This window comes from Ptiloglossa arizonensis, chromosome 9, assembly GCF_051014685.1.
Source record: "Ptiloglossa arizonensis isolate GNS036 chromosome 9, iyPtiAriz1_principal, whole genome shotgun sequence".
NCBI lineage: Eukaryota > Metazoa > Arthropoda > Insecta > Hymenoptera > Colletidae > Ptiloglossa > Ptiloglossa arizonensis.
In genome coordinates this window covers 16,672,602-16,686,037 of record NC_135056.1, presented here as the reverse complement: position 1 = coordinate 16,686,037, position 13,436 = coordinate 16,672,602, and the positions used below count along the sequence as shown (strand labels likewise).

General features: G+C 29.6%; 3 protein-coding genes and 1 long non-coding RNA gene across 10 annotated transcripts; 3 read left to right on the top strand and 1 right to left on the bottom strand.

Annotated features, from left to right (window-relative positions):
• The first annotated feature begins 675 nt into the window (after positions 1–675).
• On the top strand, positions 676–4,896 carry Lin (protein lines homolog). The gene is made up of 2 exons (XM_076319965.1): positions 676–1,455; positions 1,710–4,896. The coding sequence occupies exon 2, from the start codon at positions 1,887–1,889 to the stop codon at positions 3,669–3,671; it is 1,785 nt and encodes a 594-aa protein (XP_076176080.1). The 5' UTR covers positions 676–1,455; positions 1,710–1,886; the 3' UTR covers positions 3,672–4,896.
• LOC143151129 (uncharacterized) lies at positions 1,816–9,252 on the bottom strand. Of its 2 annotated transcripts, none has more exons than XR_012993241.1 (3): positions 8,947–9,252; positions 2,665–2,928; positions 1,816–2,530 (listed from the first exon to the last, which is right to left on the bottom strand). It is a non-coding gene; the product is annotated as an uncharacterized LOC143151129 (long non-coding RNA). The 2 variants fall into 2 exon arrangements; XR_012993240.1 differs by lacking the exon at positions 8,947–9,252 and adding an exon at positions 5,126–5,991.
• LOC143151127 (protein FAM98A) lies at positions 5,172–8,609 on the top strand. Of its 4 annotated transcripts, none has more exons than XM_076319966.1 (8): positions 5,172–5,350; positions 5,841–5,920; positions 6,031–6,079; positions 6,265–6,631; positions 6,712–7,002; positions 7,095–7,390; positions 7,472–7,953; positions 8,065–8,609. In XM_076319966.1, exons 3-8 carry the CDS (start codon positions 6,042–6,044, stop codon positions 8,277–8,279), a joined length of 1,689 nt encoding a protein of 562 aa, XP_076176081.1. In that variant the 5' UTR covers positions 5,172–5,350; positions 5,841–5,920; positions 6,031–6,041; the 3' UTR covers positions 8,280–8,609. The 4 variants fall into 4 exon arrangements, with proteins under 4 accessions (XP_076176081.1, XP_076176083.1, XP_076176082.1 ...); XM_076319968.1 differs by having other exon boundaries at positions 5,841–5,935; XM_076319967.1 differs by having other exon boundaries at positions 5,237–5,260.
• LOC143151125 (transmembrane channel-like protein 7) lies at positions 8,947–13,060 on the top strand. 3 transcript variants are annotated; one of them, XM_076319964.1, is made up of 4 exons: positions 8,947–9,350; positions 9,605–9,800; positions 9,872–10,113; positions 10,220–13,060. In XM_076319964.1, exons 2-4 carry the CDS (start codon positions 9,623–9,625, stop codon positions 12,122–12,124), a joined length of 2,325 nt encoding a protein of 774 aa, XP_076176079.1. In that variant the 5' UTR covers positions 8,947–9,350; positions 9,605–9,622; the 3' UTR covers positions 12,125–13,060. The 3 variants fall into 3 exon arrangements, with proteins under 3 accessions (XP_076176079.1, XP_076176078.1, XP_076176077.1); XM_076319963.1 differs by having other exon boundaries at positions 9,581–9,800; XM_076319962.1 differs by having other exon boundaries at positions 9,571–9,800.
• The last annotated feature ends 376 nt before the right edge of the window (positions 13,061–13,436 follow it).

The following is a 13,436-nucleotide window of genomic DNA, read 5'->3' as shown; positions in this document are numbered from 1 at the left end:
ATTTGAATACGCGGTTTTGGGCTTCATAAATGTATTCATAAAAATTTTAATAGAAGATACATATTATATTTTATTTAAACATTGAAATAAAAGAAAAGAAAATTGATGGCTTAGTGAATAAATTAACTATATCTTCACAAGCATTATATAAAATAAATTTTATTAAATTTTGGAACAAATGTTAAAATTAAAACTTTGATAGTGTGAAATATAAAGATCATATACGTGTTATTTATCTTTTTTAAGAGTCACTTTATCTATTCAATTTTAGAACCAATTAAAAATAAATTGACCAATTTAACTTTTGTATATATGCAAAAACGACGATTTCTAAAAATACAATATTTATATTTTCATGTCTGAAATTAAATATATATATTAAATTTTGAAAACAGAATTTGGCTACGTAATATTCAGTTAACAAAGTAAACAATATTACACCGTTACATTCAATATAATATTACTTTGTACTATTAAATTTTTACAAAATTTAAATGATTTTTTTCTACCAATACATTTGTATGAAATATAAAAAATTATTAAGTGTGCATTATGCAAATTATTAAAATACCAATTACATGTCAAATAGGAATATGCACAAACTTTTGAGCGCTGCAATCGATGCAGAGTTGCCGATCATCTCGTCTATTTATTATACGATTTTTTGATTTTGATTACTTTTATTAAGAAAAATCCCAAGAAAGACGTTCAAAGAATATTTAATGAGCTTCGATTACAATTTTAATGCAATTGATCAAGTAATTCGAATATTTCGTACTCAGTACATTGTGGAATGTGCGAGGAGGAGCTACTGTGTTACGCAGCTCTGCATGATGCCACCAGAAAAATACGTAATAAACACGAAGAATTCGTGTCTTATGCATTATCGGATTAATATTTTACCGCTTGACATAAGATATGAACTGTTTTACGGGGATACATTCATGGTTAAACGATATAAAACCGTATTTCTTATTTTTACTCGGTAGCATGTATACGTGGCAACAGAGCAAAGTGGTCGAGTGCTCTGTCACTTCCTAGTCAAAAGAAATTCTTTGAGCACAAACAATAATATATTTACACTGTTAAAGTAGTGAAACACGGTGTAACTCTAAAAGAGTGCTTTCCAATATACTACCGATATATTTAACTGTCCGTCAAGGTATCGGTAAAGAATCTTTTTCTGTGTAAATTATCGCATCAGCAAGCGTCGGTTTATATATTACATGTGCAACCTGTGTTAAACACTTCACGCTTAGTATTTTACGAACGTATCTGAGAACAAATACCATTTAAAACCTATTAAAAGGATGCCGTACATTAATTAATTGATTAATCACTGCAGGAAAAATATATGCATACATCCTTGTAGGAATGAATATGTAAACATATACATACACTTATTTACATATATCCACAAGGTGTTGGAATTTAAAGCAAGAATCAATTGTTCCTGTAAGTTTTAGTATTGTTACATATTTTTTTATTACTACAATTATCTTAATTTACTCAGAATTTGTCAGTTAACAAATTTTCAATTAATTATTACATTGTTGAATTGTAAGAATTATTTCATAACAAGTATTATCTACCTATGACTTTTATATTAAATGTAGTGATTATAGAACAGAGAATTTTTTGATCGCATACAAAGAAAATGTGTTTTAATTTTTAAAGGTTTAAATCATCTTCTTTTTTTGTCAATACAGGTGCATTATATCTGCTGATATATTTATGGCTTACATAAACATAAGCTAATGTTTGCTGTATTACAACCATTATTTATATGGTATTTTGTTCATTGGAACATTGTGCGTATTATGAAGATTACCTGATGAAAGAACACTGTGGACCAAGAACAGAAAGCAGCAAAAATAGTGCTGCTAATGGTGCTTTGGCACTGTTATTGTTGTCCTCCTAACAACACGATGGAGGAGCCAGCGAAGAAAAAACAACGCATTGAAAACAATGAAGTTGAGAGGAATACACTATCAGATATTGAGCAGCTTCAGAATAGCTTGTTGGCACAATGCTTATGTAACATACCAGAAAGTAGTTTGCGCAAACCATTCACTAGCGCAACAGTGGAAGCAGCTGATGGAAGTTTTCGATCTTCGCTATTATCAGAGTGGGGACCTGATCAAACTTTAGAATTCCTAAGTGCTTTACAGCTTTTGTTTGATTTGGCTATTAAACAAAACACCAGAGGTGTAATGTGCAGAAGAGTGGTAGATGTTTGTGATGCGCTGGCGCGAAACGAGCATGGCATTATAGATCAAATAATTGACCTATCATGTACAACAAACAAATTCATATCATTTGTTGCTAGTAGAGTTCTTGCATCGTTCTTTATTGTAACAAAGGAAAATATTGATACAGCTTGGTTAGAAAGACTTACACAGTCTTTAGTAAACACTCATTCTCCAAGTCAAATGCTGTTTACTTTGGATGTTGTAAAAAGAGTTGTAGAACATAAGGACTGCAGTATTCACCCCCTTGAGGATACAGATAGTATAGCACAACCATCGCACTGCAATACAATAACAATTTCAGATGCAGAAAGTTTCGATAGTACACCCGTAAAAGCAATGTGTGTCAAAGCATTAGAATCTAAATGGACTATACTAGTATCAAAATTTGATGCCATTCTTAGTTCATACACACCTCAACATGAATCAGCTGTTATCACATTTCTTGATTTGTGGGAGTCAATTATTTCGGTAAAAGCTAACTTGTCTGTCATTGACACTAAGCTTTTTTATTCTCAGTTAGATAACCTGGTTGTACTTTTGAATGCCAATGTTCCTGGTGTAATTTGGAGACATCTTCTTGGATTATTTAATGAAGTATTATGTTATGGAAGTACTTTGGCATTACAAGATGTACTTCCAGATGAGCCTTGCTCTCTTGCACACTTCATTGTACGTGCTGTAAAAGATTGGAGATTATTAGATGCTCTACCATATCGACACGGTTCTGGAAGATTTGGAGGAGGTTCTGGTGAAGGTGATCATCCCCTTCTACAAAAGATTGTGCTTTTAGTTCTAAAAAGTGTTGCCGTGACAGTTAAAGAGACACGCAGCGATTCTAGTGATTCCTCCTTGGGTTCTGAAGCAGAAGATCTTGATGCTGATATGGCAGTTATTGAGAGAAGCATAAGAGAAGTTTTACGACAACTGGATCAATGTGTGAAAACCCTGATGCCATTTCATCCTGAAATGCCTTTGTCACAATGGGTTGTACAAATGTTTCATGATCAAGATGATTTCCTGATTGAAGGAATGGTGTGTTGTTTGGACGTAGCAGTTGGCCTATTTTATAGAGGACCTCCACAAAATGACCTTGGTCATATGCTAAGTCCAACTTTAACATTTATACAATTTATACATGCTGTATCACATGATCCAGATGTTCTTTTAGATTTACTTGTTAGTAATGAAACCTGTTTCTTATTATACTTATTGAGATTCTTGAAATATGTTAAAAGAAACTGGACAGAGTTTGTCTCTTGTTGTGGAAGAGAGCTAGACGATACCATGACAATATTGATAAGACTTCGTTTAGCAATTGATAGATTAGTATCTAAAGCTTTGTTTCCTTATAACATAAATCCAGTTCTACGTTTGTTAGAAAAATGTGAGTCCTTCTATGAAGGCAATATAGAGAATTAATTATTTGATTGTATGATAAGTGTGAAATTCGAAATTCAGATTTATTAGATTGATATGTACAAACTGTAAGAATACAAAAATTTGTCAACTGGCTCATTTTATCAGTCAGAAAATATTACAAAATTGTACAGCCTCGTTAACTTCATTTTGAAAAACGACTGAATTAAGCTACTGACTTGTGTAATATTGAATATTTAGATTAATATTAGAGGAATGAAAGGAAAACATTTTTATTTATTATATTTAGCAAAATTTTATTCATTCAGAAATATTATTGAATTTCTACCGAAAAATTAACATTTTGCATTTCATGGTTGAAGTATAAATGGGTTGAAGTAGTACAAAGGTTAGCTAAAATTACATGCTTCACAATGAAATTGCACTTTTGTGGTGCTATGAAAATGTATTTGCCAAAGCACCATTGGAAGTAAATTTAAATGTATACTACTAGAATAATATTTATGTGTATACATCCAACTAAATGTACAAGTTGCCAGTCAAATAGAGTCCTGTAACCTGGATTCTGATGTGCACAATTATATGTATTAAATAGGTTTTTGTGTACATTATTTTATTACATTTGCAGGAATATGTTGTATAACTTTTTAAAAACTTTTACAAAAACTCACAATGCTTATGGAAGTTTTCAATTTTTGTATTATAAAAGTGCAGGGTATTAAAACATTAGACATATTAGGGTATTAAATTATAAAATTGCCTTTTCAATTTTATGCTGGAGGCATTAGTAAAATATTTAATTTTATGATTTGTTAACTTAAAATATATGAATAAATTTGTCTCAGTTTGTTTTTTAACTGACATTATAAGATTTTGTTTTTTCAATCTTGTCCATGTACTTAAATACAGGTGTAAAATTCAATAATGTTTGTTAAAATGAAACATATCATATTTACATGATTTATTAACATTGTATAAACAACAATATTGTATAATATTGGAAATATATAAATGCAAAGTTACTGGCAACAATAATGGAAGTCATTGACATTTAAAGTTATGCCAGTATTAATAAATTATTTGATCCAAACAGCAATCATTGCTCCTAAGTTGAAGTTAAGAACAATATTTGCCATGATTATTTTGGTATTTTTCAATGAATTAAAATATTTGTAAATAATAACTGTAATGTTAATTATCCATTACTTTAAGAATAACTTTGTAAGTATGATACACTAAAATACACTAAAAATCTACATATTTTTACTTTTATAACCATGGTGTAATTTTATTTCACTTTTCCCATTGTAGGTTGTCTAATAACGTTTATAAACCATATATCATATTGTACTATACAATATTATAATGTGAATTATGACAAAATACTAAATTATATGTTCAAAAATATATAATTTATTATTGCTTATTTACATCTATTTGTTTTAAACTTTTGTACAAAATTGTTTACTTAAAGAAAATATAATTTTATAACTTACATAAATAATGAAAAGTATAAAATAGTATAAAAATTGTTTAGAACCATTCAGCTAGTTTACATCAAGTGCTTGACACGCGCTAAGCTCAAGTGTTTTATTTGTACTAAACGCTCGATGTAAATGATGGCGTATCAAGTTAGTACGATATTGTTGGTTTGAATACGTGTATTAAACACTTTTGCAGCTTTGTAAACCTTTGTATACTTTAAAAATAGTTGAATTAAGGTTAGGTTTATTCCCTCATATCTTATCATGACAGTCATATACGTCTATATTGTTCGGTATATTGAGTAAAATATAAATCATAAAATTATGATGTACGAAAGTCGGACAAAATAGAGAAAAGATACTTATTTTTTTAGAACATTGCATTAATAAACAAATATTATTATTAATGATCGGAAAAAAGTATTATTTTAATGCGTTTTAATTTATTTTAATTTTGATGAATCTTCATAAGGTCGCACTAAATAAAAATGATATATTTATCCACATTCACTTCCACGTCTTTGAAAAAATGTTAAACATATAATACGTTGTGTATTTGTATACTTTATTTGTATCTTATTTGCATTTTTTAAACTTGATACGTTTAATATCGTCATTTGATATAAATACTTAACGCGTACTACTGTAGTTCTTGCGTATAACAAGTAAATAGGAAGCAAATTCAGTTAATAAATTAGTATTTTATATTTCATCTTTACACTTCTAGAACGACATCTACTGTTTCGTAGTATATATTACATAGCCTCTGTACATTAAAAGTCTTGTGCCACTGTGACAGTGCATGCGGTAAGAAAATATATCGTATGTAGTTTATACGTATTTTTTTGTATGTATTATTTTTACTTTCTCAGTATAGTTTGAAATTAATAACAATTAAATTTATCTATATTTTAAAGGTTTTGCTGAAATGGAACTCAAATTATTAGACAGAATACAAAAACTTGGGTAAGCAATTTAGGGTTACAATTTTAGACACAAATGTTGACTTATGAATAATGTTTAAAAAAATTTGTTGTCTAAATAAATTTAGTTAAATAATAAAAATTTATTCTTTATCCAAATATTTAATATTTTAAATATATATACATTTTTTGTAATCTTATTATTTGACAAATTTGTATATTATTTAGGTATAATGGGGAGCTAACAGAACCAAATAAATTTATGATGAGCTTAAAACATGGTCCAAAATCGATAGAATTTACAAAACTTGTGGCATGGATGGCAGATGAAATTGCAATACTTTACGATATGGATGAAACTGTACATGCAATAGTGTCACCAGTGGATTCTAGTTCTTTTCTATTAGAATTAAGCTGTTTTCTTAAAGAATTAGGTTGTGTGAATGAACAACTAATGTCTGGTAATGTCAATGAACGATTAGCAACTGAACAAGATAGGTATATTTTATTAGATTTTCTGGGAGCAGAATTAAAGACTTCCAGATTATTAGAATTTCGGAAACATAAAGCTTCTAATTCTATGGATGTTGATGTTGTAAGTATTTATTATAAAATTAAAATGAGGGTAATTTAATACTATAAATAATTTAATAATATTTTCTGAATTGTTTGTAGGAAGAGAGTGATACAGCTAAAGATCTAAAAGATATGTTAATAGCATTAAATTTTGGAAAACCACCAGATGATATTACTCCTGAAAAACTTTTTGCAAGATTGGAGAACAAGTTAACTGAAGTATTAAAAACTGTTCCATCTGAGCTTTTAGGAAATCCATTAATTACTACTGAATTTTCTGAAAAAGAATGGAAAGAACTTCAACTTATACAGCAAGAGTTACATGATGAATATAGAATGCGTCGTGATATGTTACTCGAGCGACTGGATGTAACAGTACAATCTTTTCTGGTATGTGTAAATGAATAGTTTCAATTAATTACTGTAAAACCACTTACATTCAATAAAACTTAGTAATGTATAACATATATTTTTCTACGTAGTGGTCAGACAGAGTAAAATCTAAAGAATCTGAATTAAAAACAAAGTATGAAGCAACGAGAAAATTTTTAAGTGTAGAACCTGATATTACATTTGCTGATCTATTAGCTGCAAGAGATGATATTGCATTAATGGAGAAAACAAGCAATGCAAGTGTTAGGAAAAATACTCGTAGTGAAATCAATTCAGTTATTATTGGAGTGGTACCAGATAGAGGTGGAAGACCATATGAACAAGAACCACCACCACCTGAAATGCCACCATGGCAGAATAGAGTACCAGGACCTTCAACTTCTAGGTTAGCCAAAATTAATAGAAATAATTTTAAATAAAACAATTTAAGGCAAATATATGCATGTTTTTGACATTTTTAATTCAGAGGAGGAGGTGGTGGATACAGAGGAGGGCGTGGAGGAGGTGGTTCCAATACTTCTTTTTCTGGTGATAATAGAGGAGGTCGGGGAGGATCATACAGAAGTGGTAGTGGTTTTGGAGATAGTGGGTCTCAGGGTTCTAATTATTCCTCTAATAGTGGTGGATTTAGTGGGCAAGGAGCGGGATATGGAGGAAAACAAGGAGGTGGGTATGGTGGAGGAGGATATGGAGGTGGACAAGGAGGAAATTATGGAGGAGGACAAGGAGGAAACTATGGGGGAGGTCAAGGGGGAGGACATGGAGGAAATTATGGAGGAGGACAAGGAGGAAACTATGGAGGAGGACAAGGAGGAAACTATGGAGGAGGACAAGGAGGAAATTATGGAGGAGGACAAGGAGCTAACTATGGAGGAGTCCAAGGAGGAAATTATAAAGGAGGACAAGGAGGAAATAACAGTTACAGTGGAGAAAAGAGAGATGGTGGAGGTAATGGATTTGAAAGAAATGTTGATGGGGATAAAGAATTTCAGGACTATGAAGACAATGTAGGAGGTAATTTTGCTCAAATTATTAATTATCGTCAATTTCAATGTTCAGGATATGGTCATCGGTACTGCTACCCAAGCAATACAGGGTCTGCTCAACAATCTGACATCGAAGGTGGACAACAATATCAAAGAGGTGGTTCTACTGGTAGAGGTAGAGGAGGCAGAGTTCAAGGAGGATGGAATCAAGGAAACAATTCTGGCATGGATAATTATCAACGTGGTGGATATAATCGTGGTGGAAGCAGAGGAGGGCGACAGTACTAAGATATTACATGTAAAATATTATGCTTACATTATCATAATGGTTACATTATAAACATTTTGCATTAACAAGCATACTAATTGATATTAATGAACTTTATATAACAAATTGACGCTTAATTATTTATATGCAATTCATGTTATGCGATTAAATAACTTTATGGAGTATAAAGTAATTAAAGGCGTTAATTCTAGATTAGAAATGAATTAGAAATTTTGATATTATTTTCAATATATATAAATTATTTTCTCTTGTAGAAATTACAACAATCATTATTTATATTATTTTATAATATTTTATATTGTCTAGTGTTGATTCTGGCTAAGTATTTATATTTAAATTTTGTAAATATAAATTATTTGTATAATGAATGACTACTGATCCTATTGAAATTAGTGGTTTGTAATGTAATATGTCTAAAGATAAAAATTTGATTGATTCAAGTATTTCATTGTATAAAATATATTACGATTATATATTGTTAGTAATTACAAATTTATTTATATTCTGTATGAATGTATGTACATATATACTTAAAGAACATATAAAAACGATTTTCTGAATAAATTCTATGATTTTTACTTGTTAGATAATTATATAAACTAAACTTTAAAAATTCTTAAACAGTAAAAAAATTATTCTTCGTGTCAGCTGTAACTGGAACATTACCTTCTATATTCCTCTTGGTTCATGTTTAGTGACCTTTTATCAGCCGTCTGTGGACTACAACGAATTTGATATATGCGAAAACAAAATGCCGATAAGTGCTTCTTGGATGAATCGTCGCGTTTATCTTGCTTTATTCGTTTTCGAAAATCAGAAGTTTCGCTATACGGGAGTATTAAACTTAACATTGATGTGATTTGATATATCGTTCAAACATTTCGCGCAACCCTACGTCACAGTTTACAAAACGGTACAATCTATGTGTCATCCAAGTTCTAAACGACAGTGTTTTATCCACCAAAGCGTTATTTTTTTATAAGCACTGTTATCGATCAATTTAAAAGGAAGATATGTGTTATCAAGCAATGACGCATTTACAGGATACTTGATTAAGTGATTTATCTTAGGTAAATATAGTTGAATGTATATATATCAATTTGTTACTAACGTTGATTTTCACAGTAGCTTGTTTAAATTAATGTTTGCTAATAGAGATACGTTATTTTAAATAAATTAGTCAAAAAATAGTAACAAAGATACAAATATATAAATATTAAATATTTACTTAATAAATTTGAACAGTATTGTTAATGTTAAAATAATGTTTATATAAATTTTGAATGGAAGGTTTTTAAAGGAAATTACATATATAAATTGCAAGTATCAATAAAAAAGAAGGATGTCTGGTGGAGAACGAAAAAAACGTGCTTGTGATAGGGGGCAAGGCTGGGAAGAGGCAGGCGCTGAATTTTATCAGGAAAGTTATCCTGCAGCTATTGAGGCAGATTTACAGCAAGTATTACAAAGGGATCCTTCTCATATAGCCACCTTACTTCCAAGTAAAAAATCTCGCGTTGGTAAGTTTTTAGGAATAATAAAAATTAAAAACAAATTAAGTTATTATAAACTCAACATACTTTTGTAACAGCTACAGCTAAACGAATACGTAATGATACCAAAACAACCTTGAGAAGACGCACCAGTACAAGATCACGTGGCACAACTACATCAAGACGTATGTCAACAAATATTCATGATGCTGCAGTGTCTATGTTACCAGACTTATCAGAGAATTTGTCTAATGAAGAACGCACTTGGGAAGAAATAATGCAAATCAAGGCAATGCCTATATGCATGGCACAAAAGATACAATTAAAAAATCAGTTACAAGTATGTTAAAAAGTAGTACTATTCAAATAATATACCAACATAAAAGGTAGAAACTAAAATATATAGAATCGGAATGAATTAATGTATGTGTATGTATATATTTCAGAGTGCTACAAAATTAAGATTGCAAGGTTTTGAACAACTGAAATGGCAACGAAGGAAAGCTTGGCAACAATTTCGTATCAGAATGAAAGAAACGTATTCAAAAATGGAGTTGTGGAATGATAGCCTTAAAACAATTGGAGGAAATTTTGGAATGGGGATAGTAGCATACTTTTTATTCATCAAATGGTTAATGTACCTTAATATTCTTTTATTCTCAATTATGTTCTTATTTATCGTATTACCTACAATATTATTTGATGTGCCAGAAGAAGAGTCATGCATAAATTCTAACAACAGTCACAGCATATCTTGTTGTTCAGAGTTATATTGGAATACAACAAAAGAAAGTAGCAGTTTAACAGATATTGTACAGGGCACTGGTATTTTAGAATACACTTTATTATTTTATGGTGCATATACTCGTATGACTTATGATGCTTCTGGCATGTTTTATAATTTACCATTATCTTATATTTGTGCTACTATTGGAGTATTTATGATTAGTTTGGTAGCAATTGTTAAATCAGCTGCTAAAGGCTTCAAACAGAGAGTTGTGGAGAATGAAGGTCAATTTTATCAATATTGCAATTTGGTTTTTGGAGGTTGGGATTATTGTATACAGAATGAGAAGTCTGCAGCTGTAAAGCATAAAGCTTTATATAATGAGATGAAAGGATTTTTAGAGACTGAGAGATTGGAAGAAGAAAGACAAAATCGAACAAGAGAAGAGAAAACAAAATTTATTATCATGCGTTTGTTTATTAATTTAATTGTTTTGACAGTATTATGTAGTTGCGGTACATTCATTTATTATATATTTGAATTTTCGTTTGCTCAAGTTTCACAGCACGTAGTTCAAAGTCACGATGTACAGTATCTATCATTAAGTAAAATTGCTCAGTTATTTTTTGAGTTTCTCCCATATATATGTATTGTCGTTTTAAATCTTGCAGTACCATATCTCTTCCGATATTTAGTGACTCTGGAAAACTATAGTCCATCATATGTTATACGTATAACTCTTTTGAGAACTATATTTTTACGACTTTCTGCTCTTGCTGTTTTACTCACATCATTTTACAGATTAATTGCAACCGAAATACAGGATAACGAATGTACTAATAGTGCTAGCAAACGGCCATTATGCTGGGAAACATTTGTGGGTCAACAATTTTTCAAGCTCTACATTACTGATATTTTTCTCCAGTTTGTCATGACATTTTTCGTCAATTTCCCTAGATCATTAATAGCAAAACATACAGAAAATAAAGTGTTACGTTTTTTTGGAGAGCAAGAATTTGATTTACCCAAGCATGTGTTAGATGTTGTTTATTTACAAACCATTTGTTGGCTTGGTTGTTTTTTTGCACCTTTATTGCCACTGGTCACAGTAGTTGGCACTTTTCTGTTGTTTTATATCAAGAAATTTGCTTGTTTAGTAAATAGTACACCATCAAGTAAAATTTACAGAGCAAGTAAATCGAATTCACTATTCATGTTTATTTTATTAATTTCTTTCATATTATCTACAATCCCAATTGGTTATGCTATTGCAGAAATAATACCATCAAAATCCTGTGGCCCATTTAGAGGGTTTACATCCGTATGGGCTTTACTAATTGTAATGTTTTCACAATTTCCAAATTGGCTTCAATCAATTTTATATTTTCTTGGTACTGCTGGATTTGGTTTACCAGCTTTTGTTATCCTTATTCTACTTTTATATTATTATTATGCAGTATCAGTAGCAAACCAGCATATGGTCACAGTTTTAAAGAATCAGTTGGTACTAGAAGGTCATGATAAACAATTTTTACTTAATAGATTAAGTGCTTTCATTAAACAGCAACAAGACCAAAATAAGTACCATCAAGAACAGACAAATGAATTAGGCACATTTTCATAATCAAAATTATGAAGGTTAAAATAATTTTTATGTAGCAATTTTAAAAGCGCACAAATTTAATAATGTATAAAATTAAATGTAAGCTACATACAAATTACTAAAATTTGTCTAATTTAAGTTGACTATTTATGCGATATTAAAACTCTTTAATGGTGTTAATTTTTTAAATATTGAATATTATATAATATTTAATTAAAGAGTAACTTCAATACAGGGTTATGCAAAAATTTCAAATATGAATAATACATGGAATTCTACATGTATTTTATGTTGTACAAACAAATTTTGCATTTAAGCGTATCATATTTGCTGCCAAACAATAGTCATAAACTTTTCTGAATTTATTAGTTTTTTTAAAAATTAGTATAATGTTTTATATTAAGTAGATAATCCCAAATATGGTAAACAAGAAACACCTAAAAATCAGGGTACAAAATGAAAATCGTGCAATAGTAGACAAAAATTGCAACTTATTCATTATGTATATGTAATTTTAGTAATTTAAGATGCATCCAAATGAAGTAGTAGTATCAGTATAAGAATATTTGTTTTAAAATGACTTCTAATAAGATGGTAGGAAAAATAATGTGATTATCTTTGTTTTTGTAGCAACACAGAATATTATAAACTCACTTCTTAATTTTATAAACGAATGTTAGGGTGCTTTTGCTAATATGAAGTGAAGTGATATATGGTGGACCTATTTTTAGATTAGTTGAGTATTAGACATGTAATGCAGTTGTAAATAGGTTTTGTAGGGTGATCAGAAGACCTTTAGAAGTAAGAACATATTTTATAGTAAAATATTTGTTAAATGCATACCAAGGTACAGAATAACCAAAAGTATTTTAATTTATATCGAAAATTTATATTCTGAAGTATTATTAATTTTTTTATTAAAGAATTTTGTTTAAAATTTTATATCTTTGGAGGTGATTTTATAATATTTACTATATATCGTAACAATAGCTCTTTCGAGATATATTTATAAACGTTACACGAATAATAGACATATGTGGATGTTTTTAATTTTTGAGTATATGGTTTCATGACTTTGAAGCAAAATTTCTTTTTTTACTTTATAATACTGCTATTGTACATGAAAACAGAATTATCTTAACTTTTCTAATTATGTACGTATATGCATGTATAAAAAATGTCAGTAGGAACTATGCATGTATGCAATATTTCTTACAAATAATCATTACAAATTTATAGGACTGCCAATGTACTTTACATAGTTTCAAGAAATGCATTTTATATGAATTTTATACAAACATGACCATAAACAAGCAGCTATGTGAAATATTAC

What these genes read in the sequence shown, in the direction of transcription:
- Lin (XM_076319965.1), top strand. Translation starts at nt 1,887, where the DNA reads ATGGTGCTTTGGCACTGTTATTGTTGTCCTCCTAACAACACGATGGAG.
- LOC143151127 (XM_076319966.1), top strand. Translation starts at nt 6,042, where the DNA reads ATGGAACTCAAATTATTAGACAGAATACAAAAACTTGG. An exon ending in ATTCTATGGATGTTGATGTT is followed by an intron (nt 6,632 to 6,711) that starts GTAAGTATTTAT and finishes AATTGTTTGTAG; the next exon opens with GAAGAGAGTGATACAGCTAA. An exon ending in CCAGGACCTTCAACTTCTAG is followed by an intron (nt 7,391 to 7,471) that starts GTTAGCCAAAAT and finishes TTTTTAATTCAG; the next exon opens with AGGAGGAGGTGGTGGATACA.
- LOC143151125 (XM_076319964.1), top strand. Translation starts at nt 9,623, where the DNA reads ATGTCTGGTGGAGAACGAAAAAAACGTGCTTGTGATAGGGGGCAAGGC. An exon ending in AAGTAAAAAATCTCGCGTTG is followed by an intron (nt 9,801 to 9,871) that starts GTAAGTTTTTAG and finishes CTTTTGTAACAG; the next exon opens with CTACAGCTAAACGAATACGT. An exon ending in AATTAAAAAATCAGTTACAA is followed by an intron (nt 10,114 to 10,219) that starts GTATGTTAAAAA and finishes TATATATTTCAG; the next exon opens with AGTGCTACAAAATTAAGATT.